The sequence below is a fragment of the Scyliorhinus torazame genome, chromosome 18 (genome assembly GCF_047496885.1).
Source record: "Scyliorhinus torazame isolate Kashiwa2021f chromosome 18, sScyTor2.1, whole genome shotgun sequence".
NCBI lineage: Eukaryota > Metazoa > Chordata > Chondrichthyes > Carcharhiniformes > Scyliorhinidae > Scyliorhinus > Scyliorhinus torazame.
The window spans coordinates 84,812,407-84,839,757 of NC_092724.1; the positions used below are offsets into that span (position 1 = coordinate 84,812,407).

Below are 27,351 nucleotides of genomic sequence, written 5' to 3' on the forward strand. Positions count from 1 at the left end.
ATGCCGAATGCCTTCTTCACCACCCTGTCCACCTGCGACTCCACCTTCAAGGAGCAATGAACCTGTACTCCTAGATCTCTTTGTTCTATAACTCTCCCCAACGCCATACCATTAACTGAGTAGGTCCTGGCCTGATTCGATCTGCCAAAATGCATCACCTCACATTTATCTAAATTAAACTCCATCTGCCATTCGTCGGCCCACTGGCCTAATTGATCAAGATCCCGTTGCAATCCTAGATAACCTTCTTCACTATCCACTATGCCACCAATCTTGGTGTCATCTGCAAACTTACTAACCATGCCTCCTAAATTCTCATCCAAATCATTAATATAAATCACAAATAACAGTGGACCCAGCACCGATCCCTGAGGCACACCACTGGTCACAGGCCTCCAGTTTGAAAAACAACCCTCTACAACCACCCTCTGCCTTCTGTCGTCCAGCCAATTTTGAATCCAATTGGCAACCTCACCCTGGATCCTGTGAGCTTTAACCTTCTGCAACAACCTACCATGCGGTACCTTGTCAAAGGCTTTGCTAAAGTCCATGTAGACAACGTCTACTGCACTACCCTCATCTACCTTCTTGGTCACTCCCTCAAAAAACTCAATCAAATTTGTGAGACATGATTTTCGACGCACAAAGCCATGCTGACTGCCCCGAATCAGTCCTTGCCTCTCTAAATGCTTGTAGATCCTGTCTCTCAGAATACCTTCTAGCAACTTACCTACTACAGACGTTAGGCTCACCGGTCTGTAGTTCCCAGGCTTTTCCCTGCTGCCCTTCTTAAACAAGGGCACAACATTCGCCACTCTCCAATCTTCAGGCACCTCACCTGTGGCTGCCGATGATTCAAATATCTCGGTTAGGGGACCCGCAATTTCCTCCCTAGCCTCCCACAACATCCTGGGATACATTTCATCAGGTCCCGGGGATTTATCTACCTTGATGCGCTTTAAGACTTCCAGCACCTCCTCCTCTGTAATATGCACACTTCTCAAGACATCACTATTTATTTCCCTTAGTTTCCTAACATCCATGCCTTTCTCCACCGTGAATACCGATGAGAAATATTCATTCAGGATCTCACCCAACTCTTGTGGCTCTGCACATAAATGCCCTTGTTGATCCTTAAGAGGCCCTACTCTGTCCCTAGTTACTCTTTTCCCCTTTATGTATCTGTAGAATCTCTTTGGATTCTCCCTTGCATTATTTGCCAAAGCAATTTCATGTCCCCTTTTTGCCCTCCTGATTTCCCTCTTAACTCTATTTCGACAATCTCTATACTCTTCAAGGGATCTACTTGATCCCAGTTGCTTATGTACGTCATATGCCTCCTTTTTGACCAGAGTCTCAATATCTCGAGTCATCCAGGGTTCCCTACTTCTACCAGCCTTGCCCTTCACTCTAAAGGGAATGTGCTTACCCTGCACCCTGGTTAACACATTTTTAAAAGCCTCCCATTTACCAGCCGTCCCTTTGTCTGCCAATAGTCTCCCCCAATCTACCTCTGCAAGTTCCTGTCTGATACCATCAAAATTGGCCTTGCCCCAATTAAGAATTTTAACTCTTGGGCCAGACCTATCATTCTCCATAGCTATCTTATAACTAATGGAATTATGGTCACTTGTCCCAAAGTGATCCCTCACTAGCACTTCTATCACTTGCCCTTCCTTATTTCCCAAGACGAGGTCAAGTTTTGCCCCCTCTCTAGTCGGTCCATCCACATACTGAATGAGAAATTCCTCCTGAATACACTCAACAAATTTCCCTCCATCCAAGCCCCTAATGCTATGACTGTCCCAGTCAATGTTGGGAAAGTTAAAGTCCCCTACTACTACCACCCTATTATTCTTGCAGCTATCTGTAATCTCCTTACATATTTGCTCCTCAATTTCCCGCTGGCTATTTGGGGGCCTGTAGTACAGTCCTACCAAGGTGATCTCTCCCTTCTTATTTTTCAGTTCCACCCATATAGACTCAGTGGGCGAACCCTCGGATATATCCCCTCTAAGTACTGCCGTGATGTTCTCCCTAATCAAAAACGCCACTCCCCCTCCTCTCTTACCTCCTGTTCTATCCTTTCTATAGCATCTGTAGCCCGGAACATTGAGCTGCCAGTCCTGCCCCTCCCTTAGCCATGTTTCAGTCATAGCTATAATATCCCAGTCCCATGTGCCCGTCCATGCCCTGAGTTCATCCGCTTTGCCCGTCAGGCCCCTTGCATTGAAATAAATGCAGTTTAATGTAGACCTTCCTTGCTCTCTGCCCTGCTTTCTCTGGTTATGCTTTACACACTCTCCCTTCCTGCCTTTTGTTTCTGTCCCCACTGACTTCCTACATCGGTTCCCATCCCCCTGGCACATTAGTTTAAACCCTCCCCAACTGCACTAGCAAACACCCCCCCGAGAACATTGGTTCCGGTCCCACCCAGATGCAGACCGTCCGATTTGTACAGGTCCCACCTCCCCCAGAATCGGTCCCAATGTCCCAGGAATTTGAAACCCTCCCTCTTGCACCATCTCTCAAGCCACGTATTCATCCTAGCTATCCTGTCATTCCTACTCTGACTATCACGTGGCACTGGTAGCAATCCTGAGATTACTACCTTTGAGGTCCTACTTTTTAGTTTAACTCCTAACTCCCTAAATTCAGCTTGTAGGACCTCATCCCGTTTTTTACCTATATCGTTGGTGCCTATATGCACCACGACAGCTGGCTGTTCACCCTCCCCCTCCAGAATGCCCTGCAGCCGCTCCGAGACATCCTTGACCCTTGCACCAGGGAGGCAACATACCAACCTGGATTCTCGTTTGCGTCCGCAGAAACGCCTGTCTATTCCCCTTACGATTGAATCCCCTATCACTATAGCTCTGCCACTCTTTTTCCCGCCCTTCTGTGCAGCAGAGCCAGCCACGGTGCCATGAACCTGGCTGCTGCCACCTTCCCCTGGTGAGCCATCTCCCCCAACAGTTTCCAAAACGGTAAATCTGTTTTGGAGGGAGATGACCGCAGGGGATCCCTGCACTGCCTTCCTACTCTTCCTCTGTCTGTTGGTCACCCTTTCCCTATCTGCCTCAGTAATTTTAATCTGCGGTGTGACCAACTCACTGAATGTGCTTTCCACAACTTCCTCAGCATCGCGGATGCTCCAAAGTGAGTCCATCCGCAGCTCCAGAGCCGTCAAGCGGTCTAACAGGAGCTGCAGTTGGACACACTTCTTGCAGATGAAGGAGTCAGGGACACCAGAAGGGTCCCTGACTTGCCACATCTCACAAGAGGAGCATGACACGGGTCTGAGCTCTCCTGCCATGACTTAAACCTGAAGTTAAATTTGAACTACACTACACAGCTAGGAGAAAGTCAAAGAGAGAGAAATCACTTACCAGTTACAAGCCAAACACTTACCTGCTGGCTGTGATGTAGTTGCTCCAGAAACTCCCTCACAGGTCTGCTTCTCTGCACCTCCTTCAGGTGAGCACCAAATTCCCTTAACTAGTTAATTACTTTACTTAATTAACTTGATTTTTTTTTTTTTTTTTTTTTGTCACTCCCCTCTTACCCGAACTCAGCCTTACCCAAACTCAGATACACTCTGTTTGCCTTCAGCACTCTGTTTCTAAAGGCACTTCAGCCACACCCTTTGTATCCTTCCTGATTTACAGTCAGCCAATAGGCCTGCTCCCAAAACTGATCTCTCTCCCGAACAGCTGACCTGCAAGGTAAGGAAGTGGTTATGCAGTACTTACCTCACCCACAGCGCGCCCTTTTAAACTGTCCCCTCTGCCTCGCAGCTCCCGCGCTTTTTGAAACTCCCGCGCTGTTTCCAAGGTCCTGGCTCCCTCTCTCTCCCGAACAGCTGACCTGCAAGGTAAGGAAGTGGTTATGCAGTACTTACCTCACCCACAGCGCGCCCTTTTAAACTGTCCCCTCTGCCTCGCAGCTCCCGCGCTTTTTGAAACTCCCGCGCTGTTTCCAAGGTCCTGGCTCCCTCTCTCTCCCGAACAGCTGACCTGCAAGGTAAGGAAGTGGTTATGCAGTACTTACCTCACCCACAGCGCGCCCTTTTAAACTGTCCCCTCTGCCTCGCAGCTCCCGCGCTTTTTGAAACTCCCGCGCTGTTTCCAAGGTCCTGGCTCCCTCTCTCTCCCGAACAGCTGACCTGCAAGGTAAGGAAGTGGTTATGCAGTACTTACCTCACCCACAGCGCGCCCTTTTAAACTGTCCCCTCTGCCTCGCAGCTCCCGCGCTTTTTGAAACTCCCGCGCTGTTTCCAAGGTCCTGGCTCCCTCTCCCGAACAGCTGACCTGCAAGGTAAGGAAGTGGTTATGCAGTACTTACCTCACCCACAGCGCGCCCTTTTAAACTGTCCCCTCTGCCTCGCAGCTCCCGCGCTTTTTGAAACTCCCGCGCTGTTTCCAATTATTATTATTTTTTTCCAATTAAGGGGCAATTTAGCGTGGCCAATCCACCTACCCTACACATCTTTGGGTTGTGGGGGTAAAACCCACTCTGACATGAGGATAATGTGCAAACTCCACACGGTTAGTGAGCCGGGGCCAGGATCGAACCGGGGTCCTCGGCGCCGTGAAGCAGCAGTGCTAACCACTGTGACACTGTGCCGCTCGTAATCAATTACAAAAAAATATATATGGAATTAGTAGGTTGGAATCAGTAAAAGTGATAATGATGCTGTCAGAGTTTTGTAAAAGCCCGTCTGGTTCACAAACATCGTTTCGGGCAGGAAACCTGCCGTCCTTACCTGGTTTGGACTGTTCGTGTCACCAATAAGTTTGGCTCTTAATGGTCCTCTGAAATGGCCAAAAAAAAATCACTAAGTCGTATCAAACAGCTACCACTGGTTGGCTTGGAATGGTCTGCATGAATTCATTGAGCACTCTGTTTTTTATCCCAGTCTCCCCCTACCTGAAGAGTTTGTCGATGGTTGCTGCAAACAAACTACTGCACCTCCTGGAGGCCTTCTCTACAACATGGTTCCTCTTCACAGCATCCCAGAACCACCATCTAGTTTTCTTCCTGCTTGAGGTCTTTAATAACATCATCCAGTACCAGTTTGATGGTAAGCTTCTCCTAGTCATTGTCTGGAAATTGTATTGAGAATTGATCTGGTTGTTAAAAGGGGCCTTAAATGAAACCAAATGAATATGGGGCAGGATAAGGAAGTAGCAGAAAGAGATTGTAATTCTACACTAGCTGCCAGGGTCACAGCAAACTGATTATTGTTGAAAATTAAAATAAATTCACGCTTTCATAATGGGAGGAAATCTTGAGGTTTGAGCTGAGATGTATTGTTGGCACTAGTGTTTAATGGGGACAGTGTAGAAGGAGCTTTACTCTGTAACTAACCCCGTGCTGTACCTGTCCTGGGAATGTTTGACGGGGACAGTGCAGAGGGAGTTTTACTCTATTTAACTCTGTGCTGTACCTGTAATGGGAGTGTTTGATGGGGACAATGTAAAGGGAGCTTTACTCTGTATCTAACCCTGTGCTGTACCTGCCCTGGGAGTGTTTGACGGGGTCAGAGCAGAGGGAGCTTTACTCTGTATCTAACCACGGGCTGTATCTCTCCTGTGAATGTTTGATGGAATACAGGTTGCTTTTGTGGGAGGTGAGTGCTGAAGTCAGGAGTTGTATTCTGAACCAGTCTCCAGTGTTGTCCATATTTCAGTGCACAATCTGACCAGGGTAATGTTGTGGATGCTCAGTGAGGTGGAATAACTTTCAATGTAATTATGACAGAGAAAGTTGTGTCGGGCATTGGGTAAGATCACTCTTTCCCCCTGTCTTAGATTAGTCTATATGTCAGCTGAGACCACCTGTGTGTTCCAGGAAATTCCAACTTGGTGTACGCCATCATCCGCAAGCGCAATGTGTTCCACCAGCTGGCCAATCTCCCGACAGACCCTGCTGCTATCCAGAAAGCCCTGCAGAAGAAGAAAAAGTCGACTGAGCCCATTTCACGGACTAACTCACAGGAGGGAGTGTCCATGGAAGGGTCTCGACCTGCAGCCCCTGCAGAGCCTGGCACTTTGAAAACCAGTCTCATCGCAACACCAGGTACAGTGATTGCAACACCGGGTACAGTCTGATTGCAATGCCAGGTACAGTCTGATCGCAACACCAGGTACAGTGATTGCAACACCGGGTACAGTCTGATTGCAATGCCAGGTACAGTCTGATTACAACACCAGGTACAGTCTGATTACAACACCAGGTACAGTCTGATTGCAACACCAGGTACAGTCCGATTGCTACACCAGTACAATGTGATTATAACATCAGGTACAGTCTGATTGCAACACCAGGTATAGTGTGATTACAAATCCATGTACAGACTGAGTGCAACACCAGGTACAGTCTGATTGCAACACCAGGTGTAGTGTGATTGCAATGCCAGGTACAAAGAACAAAAAAAGGTACAGCACAGGAACGGGTACTTCGGCCCTCCAAGCCTGTGCCCACCATGCTGTCCGTCTAAACTAAAATCTTCTGCACTTGCGAAGTCCGTATCCCTCTATTCCCATCCTATTCATGTATTTGTCAAGATGCCCCTTAAACGTCACTATCGTCTCTGCTTCCACCACCTCCTCCGGCAGCGAGTTCCAGGCGCCCACTACCCTCGGTGTAAAAAAACTTGCCTCATACATCTCCTCTAACCGTGCCCCTCGCACCTTAAACCTATGCCCCCCTGTAATTGACCTCTCTATCCTGGGAAAAAGCCTCTGACTATCCGCTCTGTCTATGCCCCTCATAATTTTGTAGACCTCTATCAGGTCGCCCCTCAACCGCCATTGTTCCGGTGAGAACAAACCGAGTTTAGAACATAGAACATAGAACATTACAGCGCAGTACAGGCCCTTCGGCCCTTGATGTTGCGCTGACCTGTGAAACCACTCTAAAGCCCATCTACACTATTCCCTTATCATCCATATGTCCATCCAATGACCGTTTGAATGCCCTTAGTATTGGCGAGTCCACTACTGTTGCAGGCAGGGCATTCCACGCCCTTACTACTCTCTGAGTAAAGAACCTATCTCTGACATCTGTCCTATATCTATCTCCCCTCAATTTGAAGCTATGTCCCCTCGTGCTAGACATCACCATCCAAGGAAAAAGGCTCTCACTGTCCACCCTATCCAATCCTCTGATCATCTTTTATGCCTCAATTAAGTCACCTCTTAACCTTCTTCTCTCTAACGAAAACAGCCTCAAGTCCCTCAGCCTTCCCTCATAAGATCTTCCCTCCACACCAGGCAACATTCTGGTAAATCTCCTCTGCACCCTTTCCAATGCTTCCACATCCTTCCTATAATGCGGCGACCAGAATTGCACGCAATACTCCAAATGCGGCCGCACCAGAGTTTTGTACAGCTGCAACATGACCTCATGGCTCCGAAACTCAATCCCTCTACCAATAAAAGCTAACACACCGTACGCCTTCTTAACAACCCTCTCAACCTGAGTGGCAACTTTCAGGGATCTATGTACATGGACACCGAGATCTCTCTGCTCATCCACACTGCCAAGAATCTTACCATTAGCCCAGTACTCTGTCTTCCTGTTATTCCTTTCAAAATGAATCACCTCACACTTTTCTGCATTAAACTCCATTTGTCACCTCAGCCCACGCTGCAGCTTATCCATGTCCCTATGTAACTTGTAACATCCTTCCGCACTGTCGACAACTCCACCGACTTTAGTGTCATCTGCAAATTTACTCACCCATTCTTCTACGCCCTCCTCCAGGTCATTTATAAAAATAACAAACAGCAGTGGCCCCAAAACAGATCCTTGTGGTGCACCACTAGTAACTGGACTCCAGTCTGAACATTTCCCATCAACCACCACCCTTTGTCTTCTTCCAGCTAGCCAATTTCTGATCCAAACTGCTAAATCACCCTGAATCCTATGCCTCTGTATTTTCTGCAGTAGCCTACCATGGGGAACCTTATCAAACGCTTTACTGAAATCCATATACACCAAATCAACTGCTTTACCCTCATCCACCTGTTTGGTCACCTTCTCAAAGAACTCAATAAGGTTTGTGAGGCACGACCTACCCTTCACAAAACCGTGTTGACTATCTCTATTCAAATTATTCCTTTCCAGATGATTATACATCCTTTCTCTTATCAACCTTTCCAAGATTTTGCCCACAACAGAAGTAAGGCTCACTGGTCTATAGTTACCGGGGTTGTCTCTACTCCCCTTTTTGAACAAGGGGACAACATTTGCTATCCTCCAGTCTTCTGGCACTATTCCTGTAGACAAAGATGACTTAAAGATCAAAGCCAAAGGCTCAGCACTCTCCTCCCTAGCTTCCCAGAGAATCCTAGGATAAATCCCATCCGGCCCATTCAACCTTTCCTCATAGCTAATGCCCTCCACACCAGGCAACACCCTGGTAAATCTCTTCTGCACCTTCTCTAAAGCCTCCACATCCTTATGGTAGTTTGGCGACCAGAATTGAACACCATACTCCCAAGTGTAGAACTAAGGTTCTGTACAGCTGCAACATGACTTGCCAATTTCTATACTCAATGCCCCAGCCAAATGAAGGCAAGCATGCCATATGCCTTCTTGACTACCTTCTCCACCTGTGTTGCCCCTTTCAGTGACCTGTGGACCTGTACACCTAGATCTCTCTGACTGTCGATACTCTTGAGGGTTCTACCATTCACTGGTTTCTACTATATTCCCTACCTGCATTAGACCTTCCAAAATGCATTACCTCACATATGTCCAGATTAAACCCCATCTGCCATCACTCCGCCCAAGTCTCCAAACAATCTAAATCCTGCTGTATCTTCTGACAGTCCTCATCGCTATCTGCAATTCCACCAACCTTTGTGTCGTCTGCAAACTTACTAATCAGACCAGTTACATTTTCCTCCAAATCATTTATATACTATATATACTACGAACGGCAAAGGTCCCAGCACTGATCCCTGCGGAACACCACGAGTCACAGCCCTCCAATCAGAAAAGCACCCATCCATACTCTTTGCCTTCTATGACTTAGCCAGTTCTGTATCCATCTTGCCAGCTCACCCCTGATCCTGTGTGACTTCACCTTTTTCACCAGTCTGCCATGAGGGACCTTGTCAAAGGCCTTACTGAAGTCCATAGAGACAGCATCCACTGTCCGACCTGCATCAATCATCTTTGTGACCTCCTCGAAAAACTCTTATCAAGTTAGTGTGACGTGACCTCTCCTTCACAAAACCGTGCTGCCTCTCGTTAATACGTCCATTTGCTTCCAAAGGAGAGGAGATCCTGTCTCGAAGAATTCTCTCCAGTAATTTCCCTACCATTGACGTAAGGCTCACCGACCTGTAGTTCCCTGGATTATCCTTGCTTCCCTTCTTAAACAAAGGAACAACATTGGCTATTCTCCAGTCCTCCAGGACATTACCTGAAGACAGTGAGGATCCAAAGGTTTCTGTCTAGGCCTCAGCAATTTCCTCTCTAGCCTCCTTCAGTATTCTGGGGTAGATCCCATCAGGCCCTGGGGACTTACCCACCTTAATATTTTTCAAGACACCCAACATAGAATTTACAGTGCAGAAGGAGGCCATTCGGCCCATCGAGTATGCACTGGCTCTTGGAAAGAGCACCCTACCCAAGGTCAACACCTCCACCCTATCCCTATCCCCATAACCCAGTAACTCCACCCAACACTAAGGGCAATTTTGGACACTAAGGGCAATTTCTGATGGCCAATCCACCTAACCTGCACATCTTTGGACAGTGGGAGGAAACCGGAGCACCCGGAGGAAACCCACGCACCTCGTCTTTTTGGATCTCAATGTGACCCAGACTATCTACACACCCTTCTCCAGACTCAACATCCACCAATTCCTTCTCTTTGGTGAATACTGATGCAAAGTATTCATTTAGTAACTCGCCTATTTCCTTTGGCTCCACACATAGATTCCCTCGCCTGTCCTTCAGTGGGCCAACCCTTTCCCTGGCTACACACTTGCTTTTTTTATACGTGTAAAAAGCCTTGGGATTTTCCTTAACCCTATTTGCCAATGACTTTGCATGACCCCTTTTAGCCCTCTTGACTCCTTGTTTAAGTTCCTTCCTACTTTCCTTATTTCCACACAGGCTTCGTCTGTTGCCAGCCTTCTAGCCCTGACAAATGCCTTCTTTTTCTTTTTGACAAGGCCTACAATATCTCTCGTTATCCAAGACTCCTGAAATTTGCCATATTTATCCTTCTTCCGCACAGGAACATGCCGGTCCTGAATTCCTTGCAACTGACATTTGAAAGCCTCCCACATGTCAGATGTTGATTTACCCTCAAACATCCGCCCCCAATCTAGGTTCTTCAGTTCCTGCTTAATATTGCTATAATTAGCCTTCCCCCAATTTGGCACATTCACCCTAGGACCACTCTTATCCTTGTCCACCAGCACATTAAAACTTACTGAATTGTGGTCACTGTTCCCGAAATGATCCGCTACTGAAACTTCTACCACCTGGCCGGGCTCATTCCCCAATACCAGGTCCAGTAAAGCCCCTTCCCTAGTTGGACTATCTACATATTGTTTTAAGAAGCCCCCTTGGATGCTCCTTACAAACTCTGCCCCGTCTAAGCCCCAGCACTAAGTGAGTCCCAGTCAATATTGGGGATGTTAAAGTCTCCCATCACAACAACCCTGTTGCTTTTACTCCTTTCCAATATCTGTCTACCTATCTGCTCCTCTATCTCCCGCTGGCTCGACACAGCGGCGGGTGCAGTCTCGACACAGCGGCGGGTGCAGTCTCGACACAGCGCCTGGTGCAGTCTCGACACAGCGCCTGGTGCAGTCTCGACACAGCGCCGGGTGCAGTCTCGACACAGCGCCGGGTGCAGTCTCGACACAGCGCCGGGTGCAGTCTCGACACAGCGCCGGGTGCAGTCTCGACACAGCGCCGGGTGCAGTCTCGACACAGCGCCGGGTGCAGTCTCGACACAGCGCCGGGTGCAGTCTCGACACAGCGCCGGGTGCAGTCTCGACACAGCGCCGGGTGCAGTCTCGACACAGCGCCGGGTGCAGTCTCGACACAGCGCCGGGTGCAGTCTCGACACAGCGCCGGGTGCAGTCTCGACACAGCGCCGGGTGCAGTCTCGACACAGCGCCGGGTGCAGTCTCGACACAGCGCCGGGTGCAGTCTCGACACAGCGCCGGGTGCAGTCTCGACACAGCGCCGGGTGCAGTCTCGACACAGCGCCGGGTGCAGTCTCGACACAGCGCCGGGTGCAGTCTCGACACAGCGCCGGGTGCAGTCTCGACACAGCGCCGGGTGCAGTCTCGACACAGCGCCGGGTGCAGTCTCGACACAGCGCCGGGTGCAGTCTCGACACAGCGCCGGGTGCAGTCTCGACACAGCGCCGGGTGCAGTCTCGACACAGCGCCGGGTGCAGTCTCGACACAGCGCCGGGTGCAGTCTCGACACAGCGCCGGGTGCAGTCTCGACACAGCGCCGGGTGCAGTCTCGACACAGCGCCGGGTGCAGTCTCGACACAGCGCCGGGTGCAGTCTCGACACAGCGCCGGGTGCAGTCTCGACACAGCGCCGGGTGCAGTCTCGACACAGCGCCGGGTGCAGTCTCGACACAGCGCCGGGTGCAGTCTCGACACAGCGCCGGGTGCAGTCTCGACACAGCGCCGGGTGCAGTCTCGACACAGCGCCGGGTGCAGTCTCGACACAGCGCCGGGTGCAGTCTCGACACAGCGCCGGGTGCAGTCTCGACACAGCGCCGGGTGCAGTCTCGACACAGCGCCGGGTGCAGTCTCGACACAGCGCCGGGTGCAGTCTCGACACAGCGCCGGGTGCAGTCTCGACACAGCGCCGGGTGCAGTCTCGACACAGCGCCGGGTGCAGTCTCGACACAGCGCCGGGTGCAGTCTCGACACAGCGCCGGGTGCAGTCTCGACACAGCGCCGGGTGCAGTCTCGACACAGCGCCGGGTGCAGTCTCGACACAGCGCCGGGTGCAGTCTCGACACAGCGCCGGGTGCAGTCTCGACACAGCGCCGGGTGCAGTCTCGACACAGCGCCGGGTGCAGTCTCGACACAGCGCCGGGTGCAGTCTCGACACAGCGCCGGGTGCAGTCTCGACACAGCGCCGGGTGCAGTCTCGACACAGCGCCGGGTGCAGTCTCGACACAGCGCCGGGTGCAGTCTCGACACAGCGCCGGGTGCAGTCTCGACACAGCGCCGGGTGCAGTCTCGACACAGCGCCGGGTGCAGTCTCGACACAGCGCCGGGTGCAGTCTCGACACAGCGCCGGGTGCAGTCTCGACACAGCGCCGGGTGCAGTCTCGACACAGCGCCGGGTGCAGTCTCGACACAGCGCCGGGTGCAGTCTCGACACAGCGCCGGGTGCAGTCTCGACACAGCGCCGGGTGCAGTCTCGACACAGCGCCGGGTGCAGTCTCGACACAGCGCCGGGTGCAGTCTCGACACAGCGCCGGGTGCAGTCTCGACACAGCGCCGGGTGCAGTCTCGACACAGCGCCGGGTGCAGTCTCGACACAGCGCCGGGTGCAGTCTCGACACAGCGCCGGGTGCAGTCTCGACACAGCGCCGGGTGCAGTCTCGACACAGCGCCGGGTGCAGTCTCGACACAGCGCCGGGTGCAGTCTCGACACAGCGCCGGGTGCAGTCTCGACACAGCGCCGGGTGCAGTCTCGACACAGCGCCGGGTGCAGTCTCGACACAGCGCCGGGTGCAGTCTCGACACAGCGCCGGGTGCAGTCTCGACACCGCGCCGGGTGCAGTCTCGACACCGCGCCGGGTGCAGTCTCGACACCGCGCCGGGTGCAGTCTCGACACCGCGCCGGGTGCAGTCTCGACACCGCGCCGGGTGCAGTCTCGACACCGCGCCGGGTGCAGTCTCGACACCGCGCCGGGTGCAGTCTCGACACCGCGCCGGGTGCAGTCTCGACACCGCGCCGGGTGCAGTCTCGACACAGCGCCGGGTGCAGTCTCGACACAGCGCCGGGTGCAGTCTCGACACAGCGCCTGGTGCAGTCTCGACACAGCGCCTGGTGCAGTCTCGACACAGCGCCTGGTGCAGTCTCGACACAGCGCCTGGTGCAGTCTCGACACAGCGCCTGGTGCAGTCTCGACACAGCGCCTGTGCAGTCTCGACACAGCGCCTGGTGCAGTCTCGACACAGCGCCTGGTGCAGTCTCGACACAGCGCCTGGTGCAGTCTCGACACAGCGCCTGGTGCAGTCTCGACACAGCGCCTGGTGCAGTCTCGACACAGCGCCTGGTGCAGTCTCGACACAGCGCCTGGTGCAGTCTCGACACAGCGCCTGGTGCAGTCTCGACACAGCGCCTGGTGCAGTCTCGACACAGCGCCTGGTGCAGTCTCGACACAGCGCCTGGTGCAGTCTCGACACAGCGCCTGGTGCAGTCTCGACACAGCGCCTGGTGCAGTCTCGACACAGCGCCTGGTGCAGTCTCGACACAGCGCCTGGTGCAGTCTCGACACAGCGCCTGGTGCAGTCTCGACACAGCGCCTGGTGCAGTCTCGACACAGCGCCTGGAGCAGTCTCGACACAGCGCCTGGTGCAGTCTCGACACAGCGCCTGGTGCAGTCTCGACACAGCGCCTGGTGCAGTCTCGACACAGCGCCTGGTGCAGTCTCGACACAGCGCCTGGTGCAGTCTCGACACAGCGCCTGGTGCAGTCTCGACACAGCGCCTGGTGCAGTCTCGACACAGCGCCTGGTGCAGTCTCGACACAGCGGCGGGTGCAGTCTCGACACAGCGGCGGGTGCAGTCTCGACACAGCGGCGGGTGCAGTCTCGACACAGCGGCGGGTGCAGTCTCGACACAGCGGCGGGTGCAGTCTCGACACAGCGCCGGGTGCAGTCTCGACACAGCGCCGGGTGCAGTCTCGACACAGCGCCGGGTGCAGTCTCGACACAGCGCCGGGTGCAGTCTCGACACAGCGCCGGGTGCAGTCTCGACACAGCGCCGGGTGCAGTCTCGACACAGCGCCGGGTGCAGTCTCGACACAGCGCCGGGTGCAGTCTCGACACAGCGCCGGGTGCAGTCTCGACACAGCGCCGGGTGCAGTCTCGACACAGCGCCGGGTGCAGTCTCGACACAGCGCCGGGTGCAGTCTCGACACCGCGCCGGGTGCAGTCTCGACACCGCGCCGGGTGCAGTCTCGACACCGCGCCGGGTGCAGTCTCGACACCGCGCCGGGTGCAGTCTCGACACCGCGCCGGGTGCAGTCTCGACACCGCGCCGGGTGCAGTCTCGACACCGCGCCGGGTGCAGTCTCGACACCGCGCCGGGTGCAGTCTCGACACAGCGCCGGGTGCAGTCTCGACACAGCGCCGGGTGCAGTCTCGACACAGCGCCGGGTGCAGTCTCGACACAGCGCCGGGTGCAGTCTCGACACAGCGCCGGGTGCAGTCTCGACACAGCGCCTGGTGCAGTCTCGACACAGCGCCTGGTGCAGTCTCGACACAGCGCCTGGTGCAGTCTCGACACAGCGCCTGGTGCAGTCTCGACACAGCGCCTGGTGCAGTCTCGACACAGCGCCTGGTGCAGTCTCGACACAGCGCCTGGTGCAGTCTCGACACAGCGCCTGGTGCAGTCTCGACACAGCGCCTGGTGCAGTCTCGACACAGCGCCGGGTGCAGTCTCGACACAGCGCCGGGTGCAGTCTCGACACAGCGCCGGGTGCAGTCTCGACACAGCGCCGGGTGCAGTCTCGACACAGCGCCGGGTGCAGTCTCGACACAGCGCCGGGTGCAGTCTCGACACAGCGCCGGGTGCAGTCTCGACACAGCGCCGGGTGCAGTCTCGACACAGCGCCGGGTGCAGTCTCGACACAGCGCCGGGTGCAGTCTCGACACAGCGCCGGGTGCAGTCTCGACACAGCGCCGGGTGCAGTCTCGACACAGCGCCGGGTGCAGTCTCGACACAGCGCCGGGTGCAGTCTCGACACAGCGCCGGGTGCAGTCTCGACACAGCGCCGGGTGCAGTCTCGACACAGCGCCGGGTGCAGTCTCGACACAGCGCCGGGTGCAGTCTCGACACAGCGCCGGGTGCAGTCTCGACACAGCGCCGGGTGCAGTCTCGACACCGCGCCGGGTGCAGTCTCGACACCGCGCCGGGTGCAGTCTCGACACCGCGCCGGGTGCAGTCTCGACACCGCGCCGGGTGCAGTCTCGACACAGCGCCGGGTGCAGTCTCGACACAGCGCCGGGTGCAGTCTCGACACAGCGCCGGGTGCAGTCTCGACACAGCGCCGGGTGCAGTCTCGACACAGCGCCGGGTGCAGTCTCGACACAGCGCCGGGTGCAGTCTCGACACAGCGCCGGGTGCAGTCTCGACACAGCGCCTGGTGCAGTCTCGACACAGCGCCTGGTGCAGTCTCGACACAGCGCCTGGTGCAGTCTCGACACAGCGCCTGGTGCAGTCTCGACACAGCGCCTGGTGCAGTCTCGACACAGCGCCTGGTGCAGTCTCGACACAGCGCCTGGTGCAGTCTCGACACAGCGCCTGGTGCAGTCTCGACACAGCGCCTGGTGCAGTCTCGACACAGCGCCTGGTGCAGTCTCGACACAGCGCCTGGTGCAGTCTCGACACAGCGCCTGGTGCAGTCTCGACACAGCGCCTGGTGCAGTCTCGACACAGCGCCTGGTGCAGTCTCGACACAGCGCCTGGTGCAGTCTCGACACAGCGCCTGGTGCAGTCTCGACACAGCGCCTGGTGCAGTCTCGACACAGCGCCTGGTGCAGTCTCGACACAGCGCCTGGTGCAGTCTCGACACAGCGCCTGGTGCAGTCTCGACACAGCGCCTGGTGCAGTCTCGACACAGCGCCTGGTGCAGTCTCGACACAGCGCCTGGTGCAGTCTCGACACAGCGCCTGGAGCAGTCTCGACACAGCGCCTGGTGCAGTCTCGACACAGCGCCTGGTGCAGTCTCGACACAGCGCCTGGTGCAGTCTCGACACAGCGCCTGGTGCAGTCTCGACACAGCGCCTGGTGCAGTCTCGACACAGCGCCTGGTGCAGTCTCGACACAGCGCCTGGTGCAGTCTCGACACAGCGCCTGGTGCAGTCTCGACACAGCGCCTGGTGCAGTCTCGACACAGCGGCGGGTGCAGTCTCGACACAGCGGCGGGTGCAGTCTCGACACAGCGGCGGGTGCAGTCTCGACACAGCGGCGGGTGCAGTCTCGACACAGCGCCTGGTGCAGTCTCGACACAGCGCCGGGTGCAGTCTCGACACAGCGCCGGGTGCAGTCTCGAGACAGCGCCGGGTGCAGGCTCGACACAGCGCCGGGTGCAGGCTCGACACAGCGCCGGGTGCAGTCTCGACACAGCGCCTGGTGCAGTCTCGACACAGCGCCTGGTGCAGTCTCGACACAGCGCCTGGTGCAGTCTCGACACAGCGCCTGGTGCAGTCTCGACACAGCGCCTGGTGCAGTCTCGACACAGCGCCTGGTGCAGTCTCGACACAGCGCCTGGTGCAGTCTCGACACAGCGCCTGGTGCAGTCTCGACACAGCGCCTGGTGCAGTCTCGACACAGCGCCTGGTGCAGTCTCGACACAGCGCCTGGAGCAGTCTCGACACAGCGCCTGGTGCAGTCTCGACACAGCGCCTGGTGCAGTCTCGACACAGCGCCTGGTGCAGTCTCGACACAGCGCCTGGTGCAGTCTCGACACAGCGCCTGGTGCAGTCTCGACACAGCGCCTGGTGCAGTCTCGACACAGCGCCTGGTGCAGTCTCGACACAGCGCCTGGTGCAGTCTCGACACAGCGCCTGGTGCAGTCTCGACACAGCGGCGGGTGCAGTCTCGACACAGCGGCGGGTGCAGTCTCGACACAGCGGCGGGTGCAGTCTCGACACAGCGGCGGGTGCAGTCTCGACACAGCGCCGGGTGCAGTCTCGACACAGCGCCGGGTGCAGTCTCGACACAGCGCCGGGTGCAGTCTCGAGACAGCGCCGGGTGCAGGCTCGACACAGCGCCGGGTGCAGGCTCGACACAGCGCCGGGTGCAGTCTCGACACCGCGCCGGGTGCAGTCTCGACACCGCGCCGGGTGCAGTCTCGACACCGCGCCGGGTGCAGTCTCGACACCGCGCCGGGTGCAGTCTCGACACCGCGCCGGGTGCAGGCTCGACACAGCGCCGGGTGCAGTCTCGACACAGCGCCGGGTGCAGTCTCGACACAGCGCCGGGTGCAGTCTCGACACAGCGCCGGGTGCAGTCTCGACACAGCGCCGGGTGCAGTCTCGACACAGCGCCGGGTGCAGGCTCGACACAGCGCCGGGTGCAGTCTCGACACAGCGCCGGGTGCAGTCTCGACACCGCGCCGGGTGCAGTCTCGACACCGCGCCGGGTGCAGTCTCGACACCGCGCCGGGTGCAGTCTCGACACCGCGCCGGGTGCAGTCTCGACACCGCGCCGGGTGCAGTCTCGACACCGCGCCGGGTGCAGTCTCGACACAGCGCCGGGTGCAGTCTCGACACAGCGCCGGGTGCAGTCTCGACACAGCGCCGGGTGCAGTCTCGACACAGCGCCGGGTGCAGTCTCGACACAGCGCCGGGTGCAGTCTCGACACAGCGCCGGGTGCAGTCTCGACACAGCGCCGGGTGCAGTCTCGACACAGCGCCGGGTGCAGTCTCGACACAGCGCCGGGTGCAGTCTCGACACAGCGCCGGGTGCAGTCTCGACACAGCGCCGGGTGCAGTCTCGACACAGCGCCGGGTGCAGTCTCGACACAGCGCCGGGTGCAGTCTCGACACAGCGCCGGGTGCAGTCTCGACACAGCGCCGGGTGCAGTCTCGACACAGCGCCGGGTGCAGTCTCGACACAGCGCCGGGTGCAGTCTCGACACAGCGCCGGGTGCAGTCTCGACACAGCGCCGGGTGCAGTCTCGACACAGCGCCGGGTGCAGTCTCGACACAGCGCCGGGTGCAGTCTCGACACAGCGCCGGGTGCAGTCTCGACACAGCGCCGGGTGCAGTCTCGACACAGCGCCGGGTGCAGTCTCGACACAGCGCCGGGTGCAGTCTCGACACAGCGCCGGGTGCAGTCTCGACACAGCGCCGGGTGCAGTCTCGACACAGCGCCGGGTGCAGTCTCGACACAGCGCCGGGTGCAGTCTCGACACAGCGCCGGGTGCAGTCTCGACACAGCGCCGGGTGCAGTCTCGACACAGCGCCGGGTGCAGTCTCGACACAGCGCCGGGTGCAGTCTCGACACAGCGCCGGGTGCAGTCTCGACACCGCGCCGGGTGCAGTCTCGACACCGCGCCGGGTGCAGTCTCGATACAGCGCCGGATGCAGTCTCGATACAGCTCCAGGCACTGTAATGATACAGCGGCAAGTATTGTCTCAGTACCGTGTCGGTTCAGCGCCGGGCACCGTGTCGGTACAGCGCCGCTCACCGTGTAGGTACAACACCAGCCCTGTTGCAACACGATTGCAGTCACAATGCAACACTGATTAGAGTCTCGATGCAACACCGATTAGAGTTTCGATGCAACACCAATCCACTCACAATGCTAGTTACAGCCTGAATGTAACACTAGCTCTGTCGCAACACTGGTTACGTCTTGATACAGCACCAGTCTTGATACAACACCTGGTACAGTCTCGATACAACACCCAGTCTCGATACATGTCCCCATCCTCACATTGGTTGTTATTGGATCGCCCCTTCCTCTGGTGCTTACTGAACTCATTTGCGTCACTTTACATTCAGGTATTGACAAACTGACAGAGAAATCGCAGGTTTCGGAGGATGGGACGCTGAGCCCTGTGGATCAGGGTCAGGATCAGGCTGCTTCTCCTGCTGAGGACCACCCAGTTACATTAGCCAACGACACAGAGTCTTCAAGTGGGGTAAGTGGGGTTTCCAACAACCGAATCAATCTCTCCCCATCTCTCCTGAAGTCTGGGGTCAGTTCCATGGGAACTGGTGTATCTTTCAACAAAGGTCATTCTTCATGCCACATTCTCAATCAGATCAGGAAATGTCAGGATAGTCCTATGAGACATTGGAATGAATCTGGCCTGCTGTCATAAATTCATTCTTGGGATTTGAACACCATTGCTTATGTTGGCATTTACCATCCATCCTTAGTTTCTTTGAGCAGGTGATGGTGAGCCACGTTCTTGAACTGCTGACAGGGATTTGATACAACTGAGTGGTTTACTCCGCAACTTCAGAGAATATATCTATTAGAGCACTGACCCCTGTTAATGAAAAGTGTAACTACTGTCATGTGAGGGTCCCTTTAAGAAAAGTGTGTTTATCAAATAGCTGCAGGGATGTCATTGTGTGGGTGGAGTTGAGTTGTGTTTCTGGCTTTTTACTTTCGGTTTGAGCTGGAAGCTGTTTTTTGGCTCTATTTTACTTCTGATTTCAGTTGGAGAGCTGCATTCAAACAAAAGAGGTGTTTAGGTCTCTTTCCCTGCATGCGAAAGAATGTTTCCAGATCACTTGATGATTTCAAAGTAATACCTGTTCCTTTAAGGAATGCAAACCTATTGTCTTTGTTAAAAAGGATTTTTGACTTATGGATGATGTTAGGAAAGTTATTAAGGGTTACCTATAGAGTATTGTATTGGTGGGGATTATCAGTGTTGGTAGTTGATAAGATGTTTACTGTGTGTTTAGAAAATGTTATCTGAATTCATAGAATAAACATTGTTTTTGTTTAAACATACTTTTGATCTCTGTTGCATCACACCTGTAAAGTGGGCCCTTGTGCTCCCCATAACCAAAATCTATTAAAGATTGTGGGTCAGGTGAACCCCATGATATACTTTGGTGTTCTCTATACCCTGGCCCATAATACTACATTACCAGAGGATGGGAGAGAGTAGAAAAGTCATGAAGGATCTGTCAACACCTCACATTCGCTCTCCAGTGACCCCCAGTTTTGGTGCGATACCCTCTGCAGTTGAATAAGTTTTCATCCTTTGGATAGCAAGAATTCTGTGCTTTTTTTCACTAGCTTTGGCTTTTTGTGTGAATATGTTTTCTGCAACATTCCTGCTTTCCTCTTAAGGTTGACTGGTGCTGGTTTGGGCTGTGTTAATATTTGCTAGAGCAACCCCGACATAAGAAAAATGTTTATAAATCACTGGTCCAGATAGACATAAACATGAAAATGGCCACTGAAGGTGAGGAAAATTCCAGTGTTAAGGAAAGGGTTAAGAAACATTCCAATTAGATGTCTCATTGATCCAATAATTGGCACTGATATGTAAAGAGGCTACAGCTGGCCTTGGGAACATGTGATGATAGAGTTTGGTGTTGTGTGTTCAAAGGAAAAATAAAGGTGTTTGGGAAAAGGATCAGATCTCTTGACTCTTTACTCAACAGCATCCAGAGGCTAACAGTAGTAGCAGAGGATGGTTGCTGTATAAATGTAAAGGGTTGAAAGATACTTTTCCAGGGAAAAGAAATTCTGCATTAGCCAAGGAGTGAGTAAAAAAATGTTATGGCTGAATCTAGGATAAAGATGGCCGGATATGACTATCCACCATTATTTTCTGAAAGGGGATTGTACGACCAATGGAGCAGTGCAGTCGTTATGTGGACGACGGTAACTATCTTGGGAAAGAGGAAACCAGGTATGGCATTGGCTCTTTCTCTATCTTATGAGAGTAAAATCCAAAGCAAGGTATTTTCTGAACTGGAATTAGAAAAATTTGACTCAGAAGAAGGTCTGGAGACTCTATTACGTTTTATGGATAAGATTTATCAAAAGGATGGCTTGTTAAGTGCGTAGGAAGCCTGGTCAAAATTCGATAGATTCCGGAAAACAGAGGATATCTCTATTGAGGACTACATAATAGAATTTAGCAGACTATATAAAAGGCTGCACAAACACCGCCTGGAATTTCCACAATCTGTGTTGGCATTTAAGTTACTAGACTGTGCTAGAGTGTCCAATATGGAGAGGCTCCTGGTTTTGACAGGAGTTAGGTTTGCGGATAATGATACCTTATCCGATCAGATGATAGAGGCCTTAAAGAAGTTCCTGGGGAAACATTCAATTCCTATGGCTCCCATGTCACAAATGGGTCAGTCAGCGATAAAGCAGACTATGGGAGATACTGTGGCAGACTGAACGTACGGCTACGAACAGGTTACGAGAATATGGAAGGAGATCGGGACCCGGACATTATGAGGACAGAAACTCACTTAAAAACTTATAAAAGAAGGAGGGACATGGAGAATGGAAATAGGGCAATGAACCCCGGGGCGATGTTTTTGGTGTGACTCTCAATGCCATTATGCTTTCAACTGTCCAACACATTATGATAGAGTGTTTGAAGCTGCATATGACATGGAAGAGTCGGAAGAGGAAAAAAATAGTGACCAGAAAGAAGTCATTGTCCTATTGACAAGCAGTTTTACACCGGTAATGAGGGTGTTGGTTGCAGAATCCTTCAACTGTGCTGTATTGGACAGTGGCTGCACATCTACTGTGTGTGGAATTGACTGGTTAAAATGTTACCTGGACTCTTTGAATGCTGAAAATCGTAACAAGTTTAAGGAATTTGAAAGTTCTACAAGTTTCAGGTGTGGGGATGATAATACTCTGAAGACGCTGAAAAGAGTGGTGAATCCTTGCAACATTGCCGGAGTGAATCATTTCATTAGCACGGATGTTGTATCAAGTGAGATACCTTTGCTTCTGAGCAGACCGTCGATGAAGAAAGCACACATGAAACTGGATATGGAGTAGGATAAGGCAACAGTTTTTGGAAAGATGGTGGACTTACAATTTACACAGTCGGGACACTATTGTATTCCATTACTGACAAATAATATTTCAGGTGCAGTTGTTACGGATGTGTTACTGGCAGCTGGAAATGGGACTTTAGCTGATAAAAAGTGTGTTGTATTAAAACTGCATAGGCAATTTGCACATCCGTCTCCTCGGGGGCTGAAAAATTTATTAAAGGATGTAGGGGTAAGGGATGAAGACTATACAAAGCTGATAGAACAGGTTAGTGATCGCTGTGAGGTTTGCAGGAAGTACAGAAGGACACCATCACGACCGACAGTAACCCTACCTTTGGCCAAAGATTTTAACGACATTGTGGTCATGGACCTTAAGATCTGGGATAAAGCTAACAATATATTTATTTTGCATTTTGTAGATTTAGCAACTAGATTTAGTCAATCAACCATTGTACGAAGGAAAGAAAAGAGAGTAATCCTGGATCAGCTCGTGGAAAAATGGATAGGGACAGGAATAGGCCCACCGGCAAAATTCCTTACAGAGAATGGGGGGAGAATTTGCTAATGATGAGTTTGAAAATGAAAATGAAATGTAGGGATATGTGTGGAAACCTAAATATCACAGTTATGAATACGGCTGTGGAAAGCCCATTTAGTAATACAAAGAAAATTACAGCACAGGAACAGGCCCTTCGGCTCTCCCAGCCTGTGCCGATCCAGATTCTTTATCTAAACCTGTCTTCTACTTTCCAAGGATCTACTTCCCTCTGTTCCCCGCCCGTTCATATATCTGTCTAGATGCATCTTAAATGATGCTATCGTGCCCGCCTCTACCACCTCCGCTGGCAAAGCGTTCCAGGCACCCACCACCCCCTGCGTAAAAAACTTTCCACGCACATCTCCCTTAAACTTTCCCCCTCTCACCTTGAAATCGTGACCCCTTGTAATTGACACCCCCACTCTTGGAAAAAGCTTGTTGCTATCCACCCTGTCCGTACCTCTCAATTTTGTAGACCTCAATCAGGTGCCCCCTCAACCTCCGTCTTTCTAACGAAAACAATCCTAACCTACTCAACCTTTCTTCATAGCTAGCACCCTCCATACCAGGCAACATCCTGGTGAACCTCGTCTGCACCCTCTCTAAAGCATCCACATCCTTCAGGTAATTTGGCGACCAGAACTGCACGCAGTATTCCAAATGTGGCCTAACCAAAGTCCGATACAACTGTAACATGACCTGCTGACTCTTGTACTCTATCCTGTCCGATTAAGGCAAGCATGCTGTATGCCTTCTTGACCACTCTATCGACCTGCGTTGCCACCTTCAGGGTACAATGGACCTGAACTCCCAGATCTCTCTGTACATCAATTTTCCCCAGGATTCTTCCATTGACCGTATAGTCTGTTCTTCAATTGGATGTTCCAAAATGCATCACCTTGTATTTGCCTGGATTTAACTCCATCTGCCATTTCTCTGCCCAACTCTCCAATCTATCTATATTTTGCCGTATTCTCTGACAGTCCTCCTCGCTATCTGCAACTCCACCAATCTTAGTATCATCTGCAAACTTGCTAATCAGACCACCTATACCTTCGTCCAGATCATTTATGTATATCACAAACAACAGTGGTCCGAGCACGGATCCCTGTGGAACACCACTAGTTGCCTTTCTCCATTTTGAGACACTCTCTTCCACCACTACTCTCTGTCTCCTGTTGCCCAGCCAGTTCTTTATCCATCTAGCTAGTACACCCTGAACCCCATACGACTTCTCTTTTTCCATCAACCTGCCATGGGAAACTTTATCAAACGCCTTACTGAAGTCCATTTATATGATATCTACAGCCCTTCCCTCATCAATTAACATTGTCATTTCCTCAAATAATTCTATTAGGTTTGTAAGACATGACCTTCCCTGCACAAAACTATGCTGCCTATCACTGATAAGTCTACTTTCTTCCAAATGTGAATAGATCCTATCCCTCAGTATCTTCTCCAACAGTTTTCCTACCACTGACGTCAAGCTCACAGGTCTTTCATTCCCTGGATTATCCCTGCTACCCTTCTTAAACAAAGGGACAACATTAGCAATTCTCCAGTCCTCCGGGACCTCACCCGTGCTCAAGGATGCTGCAAAGGTATCTGTTAAGGCCCCAGCTATTTGAAAATGAAATGAAATGAAAATCGCTTATTGTCACAAGTAGGCTTCAAATGAAGTTACTGTGAAAAGCCCCTAGTCGCCACATTCCGGCGCCTGTTCGGGGAGGCTGTTACGAGAATATTTCTTCCCTCGCTTCCCTCAGTAACCTGGGATAGATCCCATCCGGACCTAGGGACTTGTCCACCTTAATGCCTTTTAGAATACCCAAAACTTCCCCCTTCCTTATGCCATCTTGACCTAGAGTATTTAAACATCCAGCCCCTCGCCTCAACATCCGTCATGTCCCTCTCCTTGGTGAATACCGGTGCAAAGTACTCATTAAGAATCTCACCCATTTCCTCTAACTCCACGCATAAATTCCCTCTTTTGTCTTTGAGTGGGCCAATCCTTTCTCTATTTACCCCCTTGCTCCTTATATACGAATAAAAGGCTTTGGGATTTTCCTTAACCCTGTTAGCCAAAGATATTTCATGACCCCTTTTAGCCCTCTTTATTGCACGTTTGAGATTTGTCCTACTTTCCCGATATTCCTCCAAAGCTTCATCAGTTTTAAGTCACCTAGATTTTATGTATGCTTCCTTTTTCATTTTAGCTAGTCTCACAATTCCACCCGCCATCCATGGTTCCCTAATCTTGCCATTTCTATCCCTCATTTTCACAGGGACATGTCTGTCCTGAACTCTAATCAACCTTTCCTTAAAAGACTCCCACATTCCAAATGTGGATTTACCCTTAAACAGCTGCTCCCAATCCACATTCCCTAGCTTCTGCGGAATTTTGTTATACTTGGTCTTTCCCCAATTTAGCACTCTTCCTTTTGGACCACTCTCGCCTTTGTCCATGAGTATTCTAAAACCTATGGAATTGTGATTGCTATTCCCAAAGTAATCACCGACTGAAACTTCAACCACATGGCCGGGATCGTTCCCCAATTCCAGGTCCAGTATGGCCCCGTCCCCAGTTGGACTATTTACATACTGCTCTAAAAAACTCTCCTGGATGCTCCTTACAAATTCTGCTCCATCTATGCCTCCAACACTACATGAGTCCCATTCAATGTTGGGGAAGTTAAAATCTCCCATCATGACCACCCTAGTGCTCCTACATTTTTCTATAATCTGTCTACATATTTGTACCTCTACTTCACGCTCGCTTTTGGGAGGCCTGTAATAAAGTCCCAACAATGTTACTGCACCCTTCCTATTTCTTAGCTTTACCCATATTGCCTCAGTGCTCGAATCCTCCATCGTGCCCTCCTTAATCACAGCTGTGATATCATCTCTGACCAGTAATCCAACTCCTCCACCCCTTTTACCTCCCTCTCCATCCCTCCCGAAGCATCTATACCCTGGGATATTTGGTTGGCAGTCTTGCCCTTCCCTCAACCAAGTCTCAGTAATACCAATAACATCATATTCCCAGGTACTAATCCAAGCCCTAAGTTCATCTGCCTTACCTGCTACACTTCTCGCATTGAAACAAATGCACCTCAGACCACCTGTCCCTTTGCGTTCATCATCTCTTCCCTGTCTACTCTTCCCCTTAGTCACATTGAGTTTATTATCTAGTACCTTACTGGCTTTAGTTGCTGCCTCTTTACTGACCTCTAACTTAGTAATCTGGTTCCCATCCCCCTGCCACATTAGTTTAAAACCTCCCCAACAGTGTTAGCAAAAGCACCCCCTAGGACATTGGTGTGCGTGAAAGAAACCATGCAGTAATAGATGACATGCTCTGGAAAATTTTGGCAGATAGACCAAATTTTAAGTTAAATGCGGCCTTAGCATGGGCGGTACATGCAAAGAATTTGTTACAGATGGTTGGGGGCTATAGTCCCTATCAATTATTGTTTGGTAGAAATCTTAAAATTCCATCCATTTTAGATGACCAGCCTCCTGCTTGGGAAGGGACTACAATTAGCTCTGCCTTTGCTGAGCATTTAAATGCGTTATATAGCAGTAGAAAAACTTTTTTGGAGGCAGAAGCCTCTGAAAGAATTCGCAGAGCTTTAAGGCTTCGTGTACAGCCATCAAATACCATTTTTCAGCAAGGAGACATAGTATACTATAAGAGAGACAATTTTAATGAATGGAAAGGCCCAGGAAAGATGATAGGCATAGATGGCAAAACAATTATTTTGCAACATGGCAATCAAACTGTTGGGGTACATTCATCAAGGATAATGGGTACAGATTACAAATTTTCAAATTTAGACTGAGCAGACAGACATTATGAGGAACCAGGGTCATCTGGTACGCACGTGTTACAGAACTATGAGGACCGTTAACTGATGTAGACAGAGTTTCTGTAGAGGAACACAATACTTCTGATGAATTAGAACAGGCCATTTTTCCGAAAGGACAACTGCCAAAAGTTGGTACAAAAGTGACATACTTGCCTGAAGGGTCTCGTCAATGGAAGGATGCAACTGTTGTTAATTGAGCAGGGAAGGCCACTGGAAAGTATAAACACTGGTTGAATGTACAACATTCAGGGGAAGGAGTCAAGACAATGGATTGGGAACACAAAGTTCAAAATTGGAGGGCACAGAAACGCAGTGCCAGTTCAGATAGTACATTGGATAGTGAACAGGTTCGCAGGGAAAGGTCGAGAACTATTGAAAGGACATCCCACAGCAGAAGGGAAAGATCAAGCAGTAGCAGTACAGAACGAGATACCAGGCAGGATAGGGGATGTAGTTTGTCAAGGTCTTGGAACATGTAGATAGGCCAACGAGAGGAGAGGCCACATTGGATTTGGTACTGGGTAATGAACCGGGACAGATGTTAGATTTGGAGGTAGGTGAGCACTTTGGTGATAGTGACCACAATTTGGTTACATTCACTTTAGCGATGGAAAGGGATAGGTATATACCGCAGGGCAAGAGTTATATCTGGGGGAAAGGCAATTATGATGCGATGAGGCAAGACTTAGGATGCATAGGATGGGAGGGAAACTGCAGGGGATGGGCACAATTGAAATGTGGAGCTTGTTCAAGGAACAGCTACAGCGTGTCCTTGATAAGTATGTACCTGTCAGGCAGGGAGGAAGTGGTCGAGCGAGGGACCCGTGGTTTACTAAAGTAGTTGAATCACTTGTCAAGAAGAAGACGGAGGCTTATGTAAAGATGAGACATGAAAGTTCAGTTAGGGAGCTCGAGAGTTACAAGTTAGCTAGGAAGGACCTAAAGAGAGAGCTAAGAAGAGCCTGGAGGGGACATGAGAAGTCTTTGGCAGGTAGGGTCAAGGATAACCAAAAAGCTTTTCTATAGGTATGTCAGGAATAAAAGAATGACTAGGGTAAGAGTAGGGCCAGTCAAGGACAGTACGTGCGTGGAGTCCGAGGAGATAGGAGAGGTGCTAAATTAATATTTTTTGTCAGTATTCACACAGGAAAAAGACAATGTTGTCAAGGAGAATACTGAGATACAGG

The 27,351-nt window shown here is 52.0% G+C and overlaps 1 protein-coding gene across 2 annotated transcripts in view; it reads left to right on the plus strand.

Annotated features, from left to right (window-relative positions):
• LOC140395338 (protein HID1) overlaps window positions 1-27,351 on the plus strand; it is a 306,127-nt gene that overhangs the window by 181,637 nt on the left and 97,139 nt on the right. For both annotated transcript variants that reach the window (XM_072482976.1, XM_072482977.1), the window contains exons 13-15: window positions 4,919-5,083; window positions 5,854-6,081; window positions 18,758-18,897. In XM_072482976.1, the coding sequence (XP_072339077.1) occupies window positions 4,919-5,083; window positions 5,854-6,081; window positions 18,758-18,897 (533 nt within the window). The remainder of the gene's footprint in view (window positions 1-4,918; window positions 5,084-5,853; window positions 6,082-18,757; window positions 18,898-27,351) is intronic.